Source organism: Hermetia illucens, chromosome 5, assembly GCF_905115235.1.
Source record: "Hermetia illucens chromosome 5, iHerIll2.2.curated.20191125, whole genome shotgun sequence".
Taxonomy (NCBI): Eukaryota; Metazoa; Arthropoda; class Insecta; order Diptera; family Stratiomyidae; genus Hermetia; species Hermetia illucens.
The window spans coordinates 55,149,999-55,168,160 of record NC_051853.1 but is presented as its reverse complement, the minus strand read 5'-3'; the positions used below and the strand labels follow the sequence as shown (position 1 = coordinate 55,168,160).

Here is an 18,162-nt window from a genome sequence, read left to right as displayed (position 1 = left end):
ACCTTGTTTTCAATTACGCACTATTTTTACATTTTATGCGTGAAAAATTTGTTGTAAACAACTTCTTCATTATTTCGAACTAGAACTCCCACTACTTCAATTTACTTTAAAACTCCTTTTCCTAAAATTTATTTTGGTCCTTTTGCGTTGAGTGTCGTGTCCACTGCGACGTGCCTTCCATACGAAAATATGGGTTTAATGTTGACCTTCGTAAATCACACTCGGCTTAAGTTCTTGAAAGAATTTGAAAACTGTTAAAATGAGAAGGATTCGTACGAGATGAGGCCACTAGGTAACATTGTGCGGAGGATATCTTTCGGGATAGTGGATATAAAAATTTATTGCTCGTTTTTTATTCACACTTGAGAGCAATAAATCATCGTGGGGCAAGGACAGGAAAGAAACTTATCCAGCAAATGTTAGGAATATGATGAAATAATTTCCTTTTTCAGATTTTTTTTTAAATTTATTTGCTTTTTTTCTATTGAACACGGATCTGCGCGGTTGTGTTTTTAGATTTTTAAACTAAAAGAAATGCTTGGGCCCAGAAAGACCAATTTTTTTCAAACAAATTTAATCTAACCAAGTTTTAACGTGCTCTCTTGGACAACCATCACTATTTTGACTGTTTACTAATGAATGACTATTAACCATGAATGCTTCAAGGAAATAAGCTAGAAGTGGATATTGGTAGTACATGACGGTGGGCTCCTAATTGTCCAAGTTCATAATCAAGGCGAAGAGACTATATGCGCTTTGAATAACCTGAAAAAGAAGACAAACACAATGTTTTCCTATTCAAAGCTATTTATTATTATTTGTATCCTTACCGACATGAAGGTGTTCAAATTAATGGGGAAATACCCTCCAGCTGACACGACCATGGGTTTTTTAAGTCGTTCCAGGAATTGGAACATTAGTCGCTTATAGTGCATGGGCATCTCAGCCCAGTTGGAGCTGTAAATCGCTGTAGATACTTGGTCGCTTGAAATAATTATTTCATTCCCGTAGTAGCAAGGTAGCAGGATCTGGATCAACATGGTCCCAATGCAGTAGAGGTATGAAATGAATTTTAATGGCTCTTGGAGAGGCGAGGTCTGAAATGAGACATAGTATAAGGACAAGTATTACTGCTTAGGCAACAAAAAGGCATCTCCGGGAGTAGGTGGCGTGAAAGCTGCGTGGGTTAATATCTTTTACTTGATCTCATATTATTACGATATGTCAGATTCCTGCATAGCGTTTCACCCCTGATATAAAGAACACAAGGATGATGACCGCGTTCCAGAGTTCAAAATAAGTTATTAAAGCGTGAAGGCAAACTGAGGGACAAGAAGATCAGATCAAACAATCGGCATAGGTGGAACGAAACTCGATACTTTGGAAGGCCAAAATTGACAGTTTCGTTTGTGCAGTGATTAAAGAAAATTCATTATTGTGCTGGCCAGAATGTAGAAGTCGCTGCATATAGAATACGTGTTCCGAATATCTTGCGATGACCCGACTAAATATGCTGACGGTAACTACCTACTAGTTCTGATGGTTTGAAAGATGGAAAAAGTAATTCAAGTTTAGCCCGATGAAGTTTCACCTTTCGTGGATGAAATGGCTAAAATTGAATTTCGGCGGACTAGACGATTGTTCACCTAGACGCAGCAATTCTGCAAATTCAATGCATTCACTTGTCTCTCAAGCCGAACTGAGGGTAGAGGTTGAACGGAGAGGAAGGGAAAGTGAAAAGATATGGGGATTTTCAAGATTCTGGGAAGGAAAACGTAAGGATGCAAAAATTGAGGGACACTTTTTCCTGCAATCGTGAAGGTAATAGCTTGTTTTGAAAGAATGAGACAACATCTTGGAAGGTTGACAAGAAAATATCAGGTCTCACCTCCGTTCTTTAAGTGCTGATCATACATCAACTATAATATGAATAAGGCCAACGTTTAGGAGCTCGGATTATTTGGTTTTAATTTTGCTAGTGTCATTACCTTTTACATTTCAAGCAGGCTGAATGAAACGACAAAGAAAACTGGCTGTCCAGGTTGAGGGTTGGGTAACGTTGAAAGCCCTATACGGAAAACCACATGTTACGGTTCCACGAAAGGAGTCTCGGACTGGGCGGATCCCTCAGCGGCGTACTCTACAGCGAAAACGGGCAAAAGGATTGTACATTTGTTGCCAATCAGTTAGCCGATACCTTGCCTCAATATAAGGCTGATACCATACTTGGAGACATTAACAGCCAAGTAGGAAGGGAGCCCGTGTTCGAGCGATACGTTGACCCCCGCAGCTTGTAAACTGCCAATGAGAATAGACGGCGAATTCTTCGGCTAGCGGTGACACACGAAATAATAGTTGGAAGTATGTGGTTTGCGCTAAAGGAGGTCCACAAATAAGCATGGTCCTCTCTAGACGGAAATACTTTCAACCAAATTGATCACGCGCTAATTGAACGCCGCCATCTTGATGAATGTCAGAACATTCAAGGGGGTAATTTAGATGTGAGTTGGGACTGCAGAATACACTTAAAGTCTTCCCTGCTCTTCGTAAGAGGCGCCTGAGAGGGATAGCAAGTTGTGGGCTAGCAACCTTCTAAAAAAATTCTAAATTTTACTACTACCAAACGTAAATAATGCTTTGGTTATGGACTCACCTCACGGCTCCGATCTTTGGCTATCGAAAACGGACTATGATTGGTTTCTGGAATGCGCACACGCTCCCCAACAACTGTACCGGGGGTCCCTAGAATGCTCGCTTTCTCCAACTCGAGCGGAAATACCAACGATATAAGCTGGACCTTCTGTGCCTAAGCGAATTAAGATGGTAGAACTTTCTTGTGACACTGATGTGCTTTGGAAAGCCGAGTAGTAGCAGACCCGAATCCGGTGTTGGGTTGTTTCTGACGGCTACCGCAACGAGTGATTTCTAACCTGGGAGCCGGTTTCGGACAGACTCTGTCTGCACGATTCCGATCCAGGCAAAGAGCATCACAAATGTACAGTGCTATGCACTAGCGCGGACTTCCGATATAGTGGACAATGACGCTTTCCAGGTGCAATTACACGTAGTTCAGGAGAGGCTTCCTAAAAGTGACATTGTGATCGTGATGAGTGATTTGAATGCGAACGTGGGTTCTGACAACACTTTGTGATGGGGAAACATGGTCCTGATGACTATAACGATAATAGTGGAAGGTTTGCGGATTTCTGAAATTTCCAAGGCCTCGTCATTTGTAGCACATTGTTCGAACACAGAGCCTGCCATAAGGTCAATTGGGTTTCAATAGACTGACGCCGTATAGTCAATCAGATAGACCACTTCGCGATCAGCAGTAAATTTAGCAGTTGTCTCCTCGAGTGCGTAACAGTGGGAGTGACAGTGGGAGAGCTATCTTGGTAATCGAGCGGCAGATATACTGAGCAACCCACCTGAGAATATCGATGAACGTTGGCCGCCGTCGAAAATACTCGTGAGTCGGATTCTACGCGGGTCGTTGGCCATGTTTCGAAGGGGGCCCTAAGATCTGGTTGACTGCGGAATCCTGGAAGTAGATCGATGAACGAAAGGGGTTGAAGGCTCTATTGACTGCTGCGAGTGACGCGCTCGCACTTCGATACCGAACGAAACCCCGATAAGTGCAACGTATTGAGAGAATTTGCTATTGCGCTAGTCAGGGAAGTGAAACAAGTCGCAGAACGCAATGATTTCAGATGTGTACACCGCATCACGAAAGAGCTTGCATGTAGTCGCAAATATTTTGATGATCCTGTGAAGGACGTTAACGATCGACTTCCCATCCACGACGACGAGCAACTGGAAAAAACACTTCACCACAGTTCTTAACCGTATCACATCCAGTGAGGTTTCTCCTCTTCTGGATGAAAGGCACTGTTCTTTCAAATAGAACAGAAAGCATTTCATTCACCAGTGCACTCAAACGGAGTAAAGCCGTTTGACAGCCTCCCGCAGATTTATTTACCGCTGCACCTGCAGTTACCGCAGCTCTGTTACCTCCACTCCTACGGAAATCTTGGGAATCCGAAAGCTTTCCCAGAAAGTGGAAGAAGGAGATGATCGTAAAGATCCCAAAGAAGGGCACCAGTTTTGAGTGTGACAATTGGAGGGGTATTTGCGTGGTCCTTACCTTTGCAAAGATAGCTAAAATGATCCTGGAAGGCATCATGATTGACAGAGACCAAGCTGGTTTCCGCTCCGGTATCGACTGCATCAACATCCTACGGATCATTCTGGAACAGTGTGCGGCATTTTGATGTTCGCTTTACTTGCTCTTCATCGATCTCAAGAAAGCTTTCGATAGCGTGAACAAGAAGTGCATCTGGAATGAATTGGAGCATTCCAGAGAAAATAAAAGCTATTATCAGAGCGACATATGTTGGCGTAAAATATCATGTGCTAAACTGAGGTAAAATCCAATAAAATTTGGTCGAAAGCAGGCCCATGTTTTATGCTCCATAGTGGGTACCAATCCGTGTTTCGCCCTGGGACTACTATTACTACTACTACCCTTTGGCCACCGAAAATAATGGCTAAAATAATCCTGGGACGCATCAAAGAATATCTCGAAAGCTTGATCGACCGATAGTAGGCCGTTTTCTGGTTTCCAGAGTTTAGATGTTCGCTGCACTTGCCCTTCGTTGATTTCGAGGAAGTTTTCGATAGCGTGAACAAAGATTTTATCTGGCGTACTCTACACAGGAGGTGTATTTTGGAGAAACTAATAGTTATTATTAGAGCGACATATGATAGCGCAAAATGTCACGTTCTGCACTAAGGTAAAAATTTCAGAGGAATTTGAGGTCGGAAGCGGAGTTCGCTAAGGTTGCATTATGTCATGGATATTATTTCTTCCCGTTACGTTTTGACGTTTTTTATTTTACCTTCTCCGGAGGACGTAGAAGAATTCAATGGACGATGACATCTTTCCTCAAACGGCTCAGCTACGCTCATGACATCTGTTGCCTCTCTCACTTGATCATGGACTTTGGTCAAATGGCTCTAGATTTGAAAACAGGTGTACCCAACCAAGATTCTAAGTTTGAAGGGCAATCTCTTCCCATCTGCTTAAATAGATAAAGCATGGAAAGTTTCGATCATTTTGTATATCTAGGAATCGTGACCGACGGTGACACCGACGTATATGTTGCCCGGCGCATTAACAGCATTAGATTTGCTTTGGTTACCTTGTCTAAAATCTGGAAATGCAGTTATCTCAACACCAAGATAAAGTTGAGACTGTTCTGTGCTAATATAATTTCTGTGTTGCTATATGGGAGTAGTACATGGAAAGTGACCCTCTTTGCCACTTGGAAGTTCCAACCATTCGTTAACACCTGTCCGCATCGTATCATCGGAGTACGGTGGCCTGATACTCTTTTAAACAAAGAACTTGATCGGCGCACAAGGCTGTTACCCGTGTGCGATATGATTGGCATCACAGGAACTCCTGGGGGAAGCTGAAGGCTTTTTGAGTGAGGCGTGAATGATGGCGCGTAGGTGTGGTTGATGCTCTTTACTTCACCAAGTGGCAACAATGTATGTCCTTTTGTGGCGCACTGTAATTGTAGACTTGGTAAGCATAGCAATAACTTGTCGAAATTTGCCATGTTGATGCTGCACATGGAAAATGCGTTTAACTCTCTAAATTGGTAACAAATCAAACGCGCTGACTGAAGTAGGTATGTCTGCATATTTTACAAGGCTTATTGAAAGTTAGTTCTCAGGGAGGGCTCGCTAGCCAAGAGGTTAAGAGGTGTTTTTGGGAAGAGCTGGTTTGGCGTTGGTAGAGGCACGAAAGCGGTCGTGATAACGGACAGACAGAAGGATGTCAGATAGTTCGCTGACCTGGGAAAAAATCCGGATTACCGCCTGATGATTTCAAGGCTTTACATTACTTTTAGAGGAATATCAGGCGAGGCAGTCATGACAGATGTGATCCTAATTCACTTACTCCCATGGGAAATGTAACTGCTTTTGTTTCGGCGAGAACGGGCGGATAAGTGACCATAGGGTTGAGCAAACTTAACTTTAACTTTAATAGGACACGAATATTGATACAGACACCATGCCTGCCCAGTCCTGCAAATTATTCAGGATGGGGTAGCTCTTTGGAGGAATAAGATCACGCGTTTTTTCCGTTGCCCATTGTTCTGAGAAGGAGACGGAACGCGCGCGTGCTGAAGACGAATTCAAACAGTTCATATTTTCATTTCAATACTCACCACTGTCAACAGAAAAGCTGTGAAGCATAAAACGATGGTGCTGATATTAATTTGAATAAATACTGGATAGTTGACGACTTCCTCTGCTTGCTGAGCCATACTGAAATAGAGGTTATTAACCTGCTCTGGAAAACCAATCAGTATGAATTACCTGGTAAGTTGTTGATGCATTTTGATGCACTGAAGTAGCTCTTCTTTTGGTGGCTTTTTCGTTTGCCCATTTTCATTTACCTCTGATTGCCCGATAGCTTCCAACCTAGTTGATAATAGGCGGAAAAATACGGAAATTTGAAAGAGCATGTAGGCTTGAAACAAGTCAAGGCAGCAGTTGTTTATCGCAGTTATGGTGGTGGCGACGATGTCGTACAAAAGGGCTATCCAGAAATTTCTCGAGGATGATTTCCAGTCAAATGGAAACCAAGCTGGAAACGGAAGCCTAGGCTCGCTAGATAGAATTGACGTTACGTAACCAGAACTGAGACACACAATGCATATATTGATAAACATTCTCCGTTGAAAGTTGAAGTTTTTATGAAATCGTTCAAAAAAATCCACTTCTTCCTCGGTCTTTGGTGCTAGCCTCGCAGATTGTATTCTTTGAAGTAAATTTCGAATTTTCCTATGATATCCTAGGAAGTTGAAAACTTTCACTAACAAGGACAGCTCCGTTAAACTGATGAATAGTGATTCGGATGATGATTCCAAGTCGACGATGAACGCTAGGTTAATGCATATTAGAATCTCGTAAATGATAAAGAAAAGAATCAATAAAGCCGTTGTGTGAATATATTCGCGAGCTGTCCATTGGTCCTTGCTGTGCCATAGTCCCACGAATTTGAAATTGGTGAGCATGAAGCCAGTAGGTTTGATCGCATCGAATTTTTCCATTGTCACGTTTGAAGGGAACACAATAATGAACTGATTGGAAAGAACTGAATTGGAGTTCTTCTAATTTAGCACTTCTTCCTGCAGCAATCAATCACAAGGGGTGGTAACAATTTGCGTAGAATATTTTCCGATGCTAATTATATGCTGCATCCGTCCCACCTTAATTGGAGCTGGATTCGTGCTGCGTAGAAAATCAAATCGTGTCACGGTGCAGGCTACATATTAAGTGTTTTGCAAGTAATTTATGCCAGAAGCTTCTCACTTTGAATACTTCATGAAGGATGAGAAAATTGTATGGAAAATTGCAAACTGGGCAAGGAAAAATTGGTAATTAGATGGGAAATTTCTTCTAAGCATGTATGGCTTTCACATGAAAGCAGGCAGAGCTAAACACAATACTTAAGTGTCCCGACAACAATTTGTTAATTAAATTACACGCTAAGTTCGTATGTACGCGGAAAGAGTTGATATAAAGTCAACTCTGGGATACATTCAGCCTGGAAAACGCTTTATCAATTGTGGAACTAACATCTTGAACGACGATGTTCAAATCAAGGTTGGTGAGATCAACATCTTTCTTCTTCTTTTTCTTTAGCCTTTGTCAGCTCGTCGTGATTGGTTCCGCTATTTTGTTCTATCAAAGGCGAAGCATTGTAATTCTTATCCTGCGTGTCAAGCCATCGTTGCTTCTGTCGGCCTATTGGTCACTTACCATTGACTTCGATGTTCAGACCAATCTTGGCAAGTGAATTCTCGTTAGTGCGAATTTCGTAACTACACTATCGAAGACACCACTCTCGAAATTTTTCCACGTTCAGTGCGGGTATCCTTCGCATGTGATCAAGGCGTGTCATGCCTCTAGTCTCCAAAATATTAATTTGGTAAAACTTAACACTTAGCACGCAACCACGTGGGCGCACACCAATGCAATGCATTACATACACGGCACTAACATGAGCCAGAATTTTGTCGCGTAACGCCCGTTGCGGTCGAAGATGTGTAATGATTCTCCGTTACCATAAAATTTCAAAGAATGCGCTGGCAGTTGAATCTCCTGTTTATAGTCTTCTTGGCCTGAAGCAAGTTGTTTTAGACCTGAATATAATTCGGGTTCATGTTGTGTTTTGGAATGTACATGTATATATGAGAGAGCAACCAGGACTTGGAAATTACTTTGGGCTAAGTAGCTTCCAGGGCGATGGTTCGGCTGCGTCTCTTTTTCTAGACTTTGATAGACTTTGATAACCTTCTTAAAATCGACAATTCTGAAGGTGGTTGATGTTAGTACAGGTCAGTTCAGAGGGGAAGATAGCTTATAGTTTGATGCCTTTCCAGATATTTTAAGTTAATATTTTTGTGACGGCAGAGGGAACGCAAATACCCCCACGCTACCCTTCCCATCTTTATTGACGATCATCACTTTCTTCAACTTCGTATGAAAGTCCTGGGGGGATTAACGTGAGTACCTGCCATGTAGGCATAATCCCACGGTCCTTTTCGGACACGGATTGATTTTGGGACCACAATCAGAGCCCCGCCATGACTAGCACAGCGATACTGGTTTATACTGAGTGCAGGCTCAGCATTCATATGAGTGGATGTGAGGCCTATCTAACGCCTCTGCGGCAACTAAGGGGTACGGCATCCGAGTTGTACAGCGCAACTCCACGTTTGAGTTCCGAGGAGCTCTGCCCGTGATGTAGGTATAACCACAACCACCATGAAAGTCCCACTAGGGCGCCAACCGCAAATAACTGGACCGAGAACACATCCTCCAGGAACTCTCCTGGAGCATATGCTCTCAGAGGGCCATCCCGGTTCCCATGGTACCAGATAACCTCCGGTGAGGCTTCGTGGCAGAGCCACTTCAGATGAGTCCCTTGCAGACTCGGGTCTGATCGCCCTCCTCGAGTACGTGGGTTCAACTCCGTATGAAAAATTAGATTCTCCCGATTTTCGAATGAATGACAGAAGTAGTTCAGCGGGAATTGCAGTTGTTTTAAGGAACCGTTTTCTGGTCCCGTTGGCTTTGCTCGTCTTGAGGGAATTCATAGCATAAATGATTTACTTTCAAGTAAGAGCAAGTCGGGAAACCTCAGGAAGCTTAAGGTATGAAAGGTTTTGTATATTAAATATATCTGCATTTTTGAGAACGCAGTGCCTATTTGTACCTAGCTCGTAATGTTTATCCATTCAGTTTGTCAGACCATTCACCTTTGTATGATACTGACATTTAAAATTGATGGCCTGTTTTAGTTTTCAGCAGATTTGCTTCCGTTGTTCGTTGAATTTCGTCAATATTCACCGAACTTCGAGTCGAACGGACGTGTCACACGGACTTTTATCGCGAATATTGTGCAGTTTCCCTTTATCTTGTTCTTTGAGCCTTTTCCCGATTAAACTGGCGCTGTGCGTTGTGTCAATACCTCGTGGAAGTGAAACGGCTAATTTTTGCGCTTCTTGTGTGCTTTCTCAGACTTAAAATCTTGTTCCGGCAACAATATTTTGCAATCAACTTTGCAATTATTGTTCTCCGGTCAATTATCTTGAAGTGTTTCAAGTGCAACGATTTCTAAACAAATCAGACTGTTTTTGCATATATTTTCACGAACCTCGATACTAAATTCCTGTTTCCCTGTAGTCGAGTAGACAATAAGTGCTACGTGGTACTGTACAATACGCTGGCCTATTGTGCTAATACAGTTTCAATTCTACTTCATTTTGCCAACGATAGACTACACAGTATAACATTTTGCATCATTAGCCTCCGTGCTGTATATTCAATCCCTTTTTCAAATTTATTATGGCAACTTCCTCGCCGATTTATGGTATTCTGTGTGCTATTTGTAAGGAGCCGGAATCTAAAATGTTTGGGGATTCCCTCTGCGTTCATAGAAATTTGCGCAAAATTTTCACCGAACATTACCTATCCTTGTAAAGCCTACCGCGGTACCACCCTATCTGATGCGTCGATTCAACATGCAGTTTCAAAATCACCGTCAATTCGGCTCCCTTAAGCTCCTGCTTCATCGAGCACTAGCGTAGCCTCGGGTCTTGAAACGCCGCTAACTGGCTCTGCTTATACTTTGCCGCGGCTACGGCCCTCAATACTGGAGCCATGCCTAAGCCGCCCCGGTCGGCTAATTCTCTGTCTCTATCTGCCACGAATTGTTCCACTACGTCTAAAAAAGATTGAATCAGTCTGACGACGTCCGCTAGCCAACTTACAAACCGTCCTCCATCCGAGGGACATGTTTCCTACTCAGCATCGGCTGCACTAGATACTTCTGGCGATTGTCCTATTGTCGCTGCATTAGCACCACCGCTGAACCGCAGGCCTTTCCGACTTCATGCTGCCCGAGCGGGCCCCAATTTAACGTCGCCTCGCCGCCGAAACAGCTGTTCATGTCGAGGCCAGCATACTCCACTATGTCCGACGAAATTCTGGCCAAAATTAGAAGCAAAGTCAACTCAACTTTCTCACCTCTCTCATGTGTGAAGCTCTCCTGACCAAGTGATAGCTTCCTTCGAAGTGTCGTATCCCCACGACTTCGATGCTATCGTCCAATCTTCCTTATGGCCACAGGGGGTCTTCCTCAAGCCTTATCAGAGGACTAAGCTTCGTGAAATTTTCCGGCCTGTCCGCCTACCTCGCCGAACTTAAATGATTCGGACAACTTTACATTGTTTTATCAAAATGTAAGGGGTCTAAGGACCAAGCTGTCGGATTTCAAACTGTCTGCCTTAGCATTCCAACATCACGTCATCTGCATTTCTGAAACCTCGTTGGATGACAGAATTTCAGATTCCCAGCTCCTCGAAGATTACTCTGTCTTTCGTTGTGTGCTGCGTTTAGCAAGACCACAATAGCTGTTAAGTCCCCTCTCCGTGCCGAAATCATCTTTTCCTCCTCCTCCTTTACCTACGATTCTGTCACTATACGATTTATTCCGCCAAACATATGCCCTTTTATCTTATCGTGTGTATATTTTGCCTACCTCAGCCCGCCTTCTCTGTACGAGGACTTCTTCGGCAGATTATCAGAGGTTCTAATCGTTTTGTTCCCCTCACTTCCTTTCAACCTCTGTGGCGACTTTAATCTTACCATGCCCTCCTGGCCCATTACTCCTGGCCTTCCTTCCCTCTCTAATAACTCCACTCACCCTTCTTTTCCTCTATCCACTTTCATGTCGCCCTTCAGTTTAACCTTTCTAGAAACCACTTAGATCGCTCTCTTGACCTTGCCCTCTCTAACATTCCTGTGCGTTGGCTTTCCAAATCCTTTTTTGTTCGATGCTCAGATATTCCGACTCCACCCTCCTGTCGCGCGCACGCTTACCAGGTTCAACTTTCATAAGGCGAACTTCGAAGGTCTGAACTCAGCCCTGACGGCAATAAACAGGCTTCCCATTACCCATTTACGTGTAACGTGTGACCAACCACTCAACACTTTTTATACCATTTTATCTAATCTTCTTCCTTGTGACGTTCCCTCCTTTCTTAAATGCTTAGGCACTTACCCTGTCTGGTTCACCACTGAAGTCCACAAACTTCATCAAAAACACACTGCGTGGAAGAAGTTCCTGTCTTCTAGAACCTATGATGACTTAGTTTTTTCAAATCTCTGCGTTCCTCGGTCAAATCCATACATACCATTTCGCTAAAGCCTCCGACACTGTAAATCACAACATACTTCTATCCAAACTCTGGTCTCTATACGTTCCCATACCACTTGTTTTACGGTGTGCCTCTTACCATTCCAACTGAACCTGCCGCACCTCTTTCGACGGCTGCACTGCCCGCTCCTTCTCCTCCTCCTCTGGCGTCCCACGGGAATCTATTCTGGGCCCTTTGCTATTTTTATTTTTTATCAACGACACCCATAGACTATATTTGCCTTCAATCTAACCTAGACACTCTAGTGACGTACATGTTACTCTATTACTCTCTCAAATTCTCACCCACTTCTTTCTCCTACTCTCTTAACGGACATTCTTACTCTGCTTAAATTCCCCTCAACACCTCAGAGTCACTTTTGACAATAAGTTTCGCTTTGACACCCATTGCCTCGAAGTCACGAATCGAGCAGCAAAATTGTCAGGCTTTATACTTTGTTCCTTCTCTGATTTTGACTCCATCCAACACTCCTTAGCTCTCTTCAATTCCCTCGTGAGGAATACTCTCGCGTATTTCTCCGTGATCTAGTCAGTCAGTCCTGTAACTGTGATTGTGTTACCCTTGAAAATGTGCAACGTAAATTCTCCCGTTCCCTCTTCTTTAAGAAGAGCTTTCCTCATGTTGACTACCCCTCCCGCCTTTGCTTTCTGAACTTTCGCATCCTGTGTACATAACGTCCAAATGCGCGATTCCATGGCTGTGGATAAAATCCGGCTCAATAGGTTACGGTGGGCGGGTCACTTAATCCGTATGGATGAGGATGATCCAACCCGGAAAGTCTATAAGTGCAATATCTATGGTAGAAAAAGAAGACGAGGCAGACCCTGGCTGAGATGGAGCGATGGCGTACGTCAGACAGTTTCTAGGGATATCGACCTCGGCGCAAAATCAGGATGTCTGGAGTTCCTTATTAAGGCAGGCCTAGACCGGATACCGGTCGTTGCGCCATTGATGACGAAATATATGAGAAATAATTAAGTGAACAATTCTTTGTGTGCAACTTTTAAATTTTTATTGCTGTGAAATTCTACTTATTGAGTGCTTGATTAAAGTGAAATTCTATAATTGCTTCAATTTTCCGTTGTCGAGCCTACTTTTCCAAGTTTATAATCAATGCAAAAAGGCTGTACGCGCTTTGAATAACCTGAAAAATTCAAATATTATAATAAGGACTAATAATCTATTTCAATTCCTGCACCTACCGACATGAGTGCTTTTAGATTTACCATGAAATACCCGCCAGCCAAGATTCTGGTGGGTCTTTTTAGTCGTTCCATAAATTGGTAGATTAACCGCTTATGCGGATGAGACATCTCAGTCCAGTTTGAGTTGTAAACGGCTGTTGAAGTTAGATCACTTTGAACTGTGATTTCATTTCCATAGTAGCAAGGCAATAGAATTTCGATAATCATGGCTCCCATGTAGTAGAAATATTGAAGGAATGTTCCAGGATCTTTGACTGGCGAAAGCTGTAGGGAAGATAACAGATAATATTGCTAGTGAAGGTTATTTGCATAAACAGTTTGAAATAAATGTAGATATTAAATATATTGAAGTAATATTAGTTGATTTTTATGGTCACCATTTTGCCATAGTTCTCCGAACCCTTCACAACAACAATCACCATTAGGTCGTCCGCAAAACTAATCGACGTTGCCTCCTTTGGCATTCGAAGACTAAGTACTCTATTATACATCATACAGCGCCCTAATAAGAAGACTTGGGGAATACCTGCTGTCACAACGTATTCTCTCTGGCCGTCATTCATTTTGTGCCCATCATTCGTCTGGTGTCCCTCATTCACCTCTCCCAGAGGTAACTCCCGATTATCCGAGCTAATTAACCAGGGAGACCCAGTTAAGCCAGGGTGGCATTAACCCATTCCCGGTTTGCCGAATTGTAGGCGTACTTGACATCAAGCGTCACCACAACGTTGCACTTACCAACGGCCGACATTGCGCGCCAGGTGGCTTTTGATGTTTCAATAGCAGAACCAATTTCTCACCGTTTTACTAGGTCTGATTTTATCCTTTTGTTGTTTTTTTAGTGATTGAGGAGTCCTAAGTCCGCTCCACTTGATGTCGGACCGGACTAAATGGAAAACAACTTGCTCCCACTCTTTATGGTAGATGAATTCCTTTTTTTGGGTTAACACCCAAAGTTAAAAAATGAAAGAGGGACAAAGACGGCTACAGTTTCGTATCAGGGCAGAAGTAACACGTCAGACGCTGCCTCACCTCTGCCTTGGAAGTAAGCTGACCGGAACGGTTCGAGGGTGTTGTATGCTCCCTTTTATAATTCGTAAAACGCAACAAGGGTACAGATTATATCCAACATAAATCCGCTCATGGTTCGGACCGGCCGAAGCTAGGCAATTTTTTTCTATTAACTTTTTTTATTATATTTTTACATTATTTGGTCTGGTCCGACATCAAGTGGATCCTCACCTGGGAGCCGACTTCGGTCGGCATTAAGTCGCGACGGACAGAGTACTTTTTTGCACCCACCGAAGGTATTGCAAGGTGATTTGCGACACTGCAAGAGCGGTTGTTACCAACGAAAAGCGAGAGCTGCTGTACTATCATTTGAACACTTCAAAGCACCTGGTGTGAAACGCATTTATCCAGCGATGCAAAAGGAGGGTACAGAGCAGTCAGAGCAACTTCTAACAAATATTTTTCTAATATGTCTTGCTCTGAGGCACGTACCTTCCTTTCGGCATTAGGTGAAGGTAGTCTTCATACCTAAGCCTGGGAAAGATGACTATTCAAATCCAAAGAACTTGAGCAAGTCAGTTTAACATTATTTTCACTAAAATGTCTGGAGAGGCTGGTTGAGCGCCACATTCGCGAGAAGGCGCTAAGGTCGCACTTACTCAATTAAAAACAACATGCTTACCAAAGTGGAAAGTCTTGTGAGTCTACTCATTGCTCTTTGGTTTCAAAGATAGAGGACGTAACTATGAAAGGCGAGTATGCGATGCAGGTGTTCAAGGACATGGAAGAGGCATTTGACTGTGCAACCTTCCCAAAGCTCTGTGATGCCGCCAGAGAGCATGGTGTTGACGAAACTTTACAAAAGTGGATCTACGCTATGCTGACGCAGAGATTGTTGTGTGCTGAAGTGGGTGTTGATCGCTACCTAACAACCGAAGCGACGAAAGGTTGCCCTCAAGGAGGTGTGCTGTCGCCACTTCTATGGAGTATGCTGATCAACTTACTACTATGCGAACTTGAAAATCAAACTCATGCGGATGGCGTAGCTGTTGGTCGAGATCTCCTAGTGGTGTGTAGAAATACACAACGTGCCGCTGATTTGATTGACAGTTGGTGTCTCAGGCATGGACTTTGAGTTAATCCAAATAAAACTACTATTTACAAAAAGGAACTGAATGGTCCTTGCCTTCCAGAGATGAGGGGTACTACAACTCTCCGAAGAAGTGAAATATCTGGGAGTTATTCTAGACAAGAAGCTTCTTTGGAACAAACAGATAGTAGAGATAAAGATGAAACGAGCTCTCACAGCTTATGGGCTGTATAGGCGGACCTTTGTCTCGATATGGGGACTTAGGCCTCAGGTAGTAATGTAGATATATGTTGCTATCATCATTGCGAGCTTTGAGTAGTACTTTGATCATTTCAAAAATCATTAAGGATGTAGAAACCGATTGAACTCTATTTCTAGATTCAATACGGTGGAATTACTCTGGGTATCCGGTCATTGTGGTGTAGAGGAAAATGAAATCTCGGATGCTTTAGAAAAAGAGGGTTCAATTTTTCCCATGCCCGGTCCGGAACCAGCAATTGGAGGGTCAGTAGTTCATGCTGCCATTAACAACTGGGAACAAATTTCCATAATGACAGGTAGCTGAGCTTTAATGTTGCTAGACACACAAGACTTTTCCTGTCAGAACCAAATAAACATACTGCAAAGTTTATCCTGTCGAAAAGCAGGAAGAGTTGCAGAAATATTGTGGTCATTCTGACTGGCCATAGTTCACTGGCTGTGCATCTCTTCAGAATTGGAATTCCCCAAAATGAAACGTGTCCATCCTGAAATGAGGAAGCTGAATCCACGGAACATTTCCTATGTGAGTGCTCCGCCTATGGAAGCATCAGATATCAGATTTTTGGTTCTCCAACTGGAGCGGGTAACATCACATCCACTAATGGAAATGTAGCGATGCATAAACGAATCTGGGATATTCCGTTAGACGAGGGAATTGAGTATAATAGACTGGTCTGAGGAGCGAACGCTCAGAGCTTTTGCCTCTCCGCCACCTTAAACACACACACACAAGGCTTTAATAACTTAACTTACCTTAAAGATCCATGAAAAGGTAAGAAGAGTAGGAAACCTGCTGGCTCGGAGTGGGTCAAGGCAATGAGGGAATGAGAACAGAAATTGCTGGGTAGTTGTGTCAGAGAGCACTGTGTGCGGTGGTCAGAAACAACTTTCGAGTCAAAGCTGGCTACAGGATGCAAGCAATGAAGGTCTTCTCTGCTGACAGATTCTCAAAAACCCTGAACCCTTCGGGAAAAGCAAGTCATCAGATATACCATTGCCTGGGAAATAATTGACGCAACAGCATATTCTGACTTTGAAGAAATAAAAATACTGTGGTGCCCAGCTAAAAGTAATGGCAGCAGCAGCATAGGCAGTCCTAACCAGCGGGATGACCATGGTTTCATCTTTTGCAGCTGAGGATCTACAATGGGTACATAACAAAATCAAGAAGGACTGGCAAGGTGAATACCAGGCAACGCCGATTTCGCGGCAATATTTCCGGAAAGCGTAGCAATTGTGAAATTTCCCTCGGAAGATTGGCAAAATCAACAATGATAATTGTCTAAATTCAATTGGAAAGAGTCTTTCAACTTCCTTTTGAAGATTTCCAGCTTTAAAAAAAAACATTACTTAACACCGATGCCGTGATCCTTTAGAATATTCACTATATCTAGTGAAATCCGTTGTGACCTTGGTTTCACCCTTTAAGCTTGGAAAGAGCACAATACTGACAGTTTGGGTAGAATGATCTGACCTCGATACGGGCGTGTCCTGAATACTTTTCCTTGGAATAATCCCTGTAAGGGGGCATCCAGCGAGCAGGTCTAGGTTGCATTCGCACCGGGATTTTCACAATTATCGAGAAGAGTGCCTACCTGAGTTTTAATAACGGTTAACTAGGTAACTTCGTATTCCTGTAAATGAATTAATTGTAAGACGTGAGCGACAGTAGATGGATTATATAACAAATTAACGTAGGTTCATATTTTCACGATTTGTTGTATTATTCTACGGAATCTGTCTTCCTAGAAGTCTGACAGTGGACTCCTGCTTAAGCGACTTGAAGCAGGTTGGAAAAGTTAAGTAGGAATTTGGACTCCATAGTGAAAATTCGGTGAAATGTTTGAGAAATTGCTCTCCAGAAAGGATCTATCAATCTACTCTGGATTGAACTTTCATTTACCAGTGTTAGTTGGAATGCCGAAAAACAGATGACGATGGCGCTTACGTTGATCTGGAAAAACAACGGATATGTGAGTATCTTTTCCGCATCCTTAGCCATACTGAAATTGCAGCCATTAGATTCTCTGCTAAAATCTGCTGAATGTATGCTCTTACCTTGCTATGTATTGATGCATCTGCATGCTCTCCATTAAGGTGAACTTGGAAGCATTATCACTGTATCCTAAAGCCTGCAATCTGGTAGACAGAAGTTGAAAAAACAGAGCTATCTGAAACAAAATATAAGCTTGGAATAAATCACAAGACGCATTTGTAATGGTCGTCAATGTCATGGCAAGGACTTCATATGAATAGCCAATCCAATAGTTTCTACCAGACGATTTCCAGTCAAAGGGAAGCCACGCTGGGAAGGGCAGCTTCATGACTTGTGACGCAGCTGCAGCTATATATCCTGACACGATACAGGAGATAGATATTACGACGAATATTACGCGTTGTCTGTTGAAGCTCCTATATGGTCGCTTGTACATGTCTAACTCTTTCGCGGTCCTTGGTGCTAGGATCGGGGATTGCATTTTCTTCAGCAAGGCTGCGATTTCTTGATGTTTTCTTACTAAGTTGTATGACTTGGCCAACATTGCCAGTTCTGTTAGTGTCATGTACAGCGACTCGGTGGATGTCTTCAAATCATCGACAAAAGCCAAGTTGATGCACATAAAAAGGACGTAGGCAATAGAGAATGGAACTTGAACCAGGACTGAGTGAACGTACTCTACGATCGTCCATGGTTCTTTATTATGCCACAAACCAGCAAACTTAAAAACTGTCACCATGAACTGAGAAGGCTGAGTGATCTCGAAACTTTCCATTATGAATACGAAATATGAAC

At 43.0% G+C, this 18,162-nt stretch overlaps 1 protein-coding gene across 1 annotated transcript; it reads right to left on the bottom strand.

The window, feature by feature from the left end:
- Window positions 1–462: 462 nt before the first annotated feature.
- Window positions 463–18,161, bottom strand: LOC119658097. The gene is made up of 7 exons (XM_038065362.1): window positions 17,430–18,161; window positions 17,275–17,374; window positions 13,007–13,273; window positions 6,391–7,157; window positions 6,240–6,339; window positions 831–1,097; window positions 463–765 (listed from the first exon to the last, which is right to left on the bottom strand). Exons 1-7 carry the CDS (start codon window positions 18,140–18,142, stop codon window positions 712–714), a joined length of 2,268 nt encoding a protein of 755 aa, XP_037921290.1. The 5' UTR covers window positions 18,143–18,161; the 3' UTR covers window positions 463–711.
- Between the last annotated feature and the right edge of the window lies 1 nt (window position 18,162).

Bases quoted from the DNA above. Each gene is read 5' to 3' on its own strand.
- LOC119658097 (XM_038065362.1), bottom strand. From the start codon at position 18,142: ATGGAAAGTTTCGAGATCACTCAGCCTTCTCAGTTCATGGTGACAGTT. The intron at 17,375-17,429 runs GTAAGAGCATAC...CTGCAATTTCAG, and splicing joins ATGCATCAATACATAGCAAG to TATGGCTAAGGATGCGGAAA. The intron at 6,340-6,390 runs GTAATTCATACT...CCTCTATTTCAG, and splicing joins ATGCATCAACAACTTACCAG to TATGGCTCAGCAAGCAGAGG.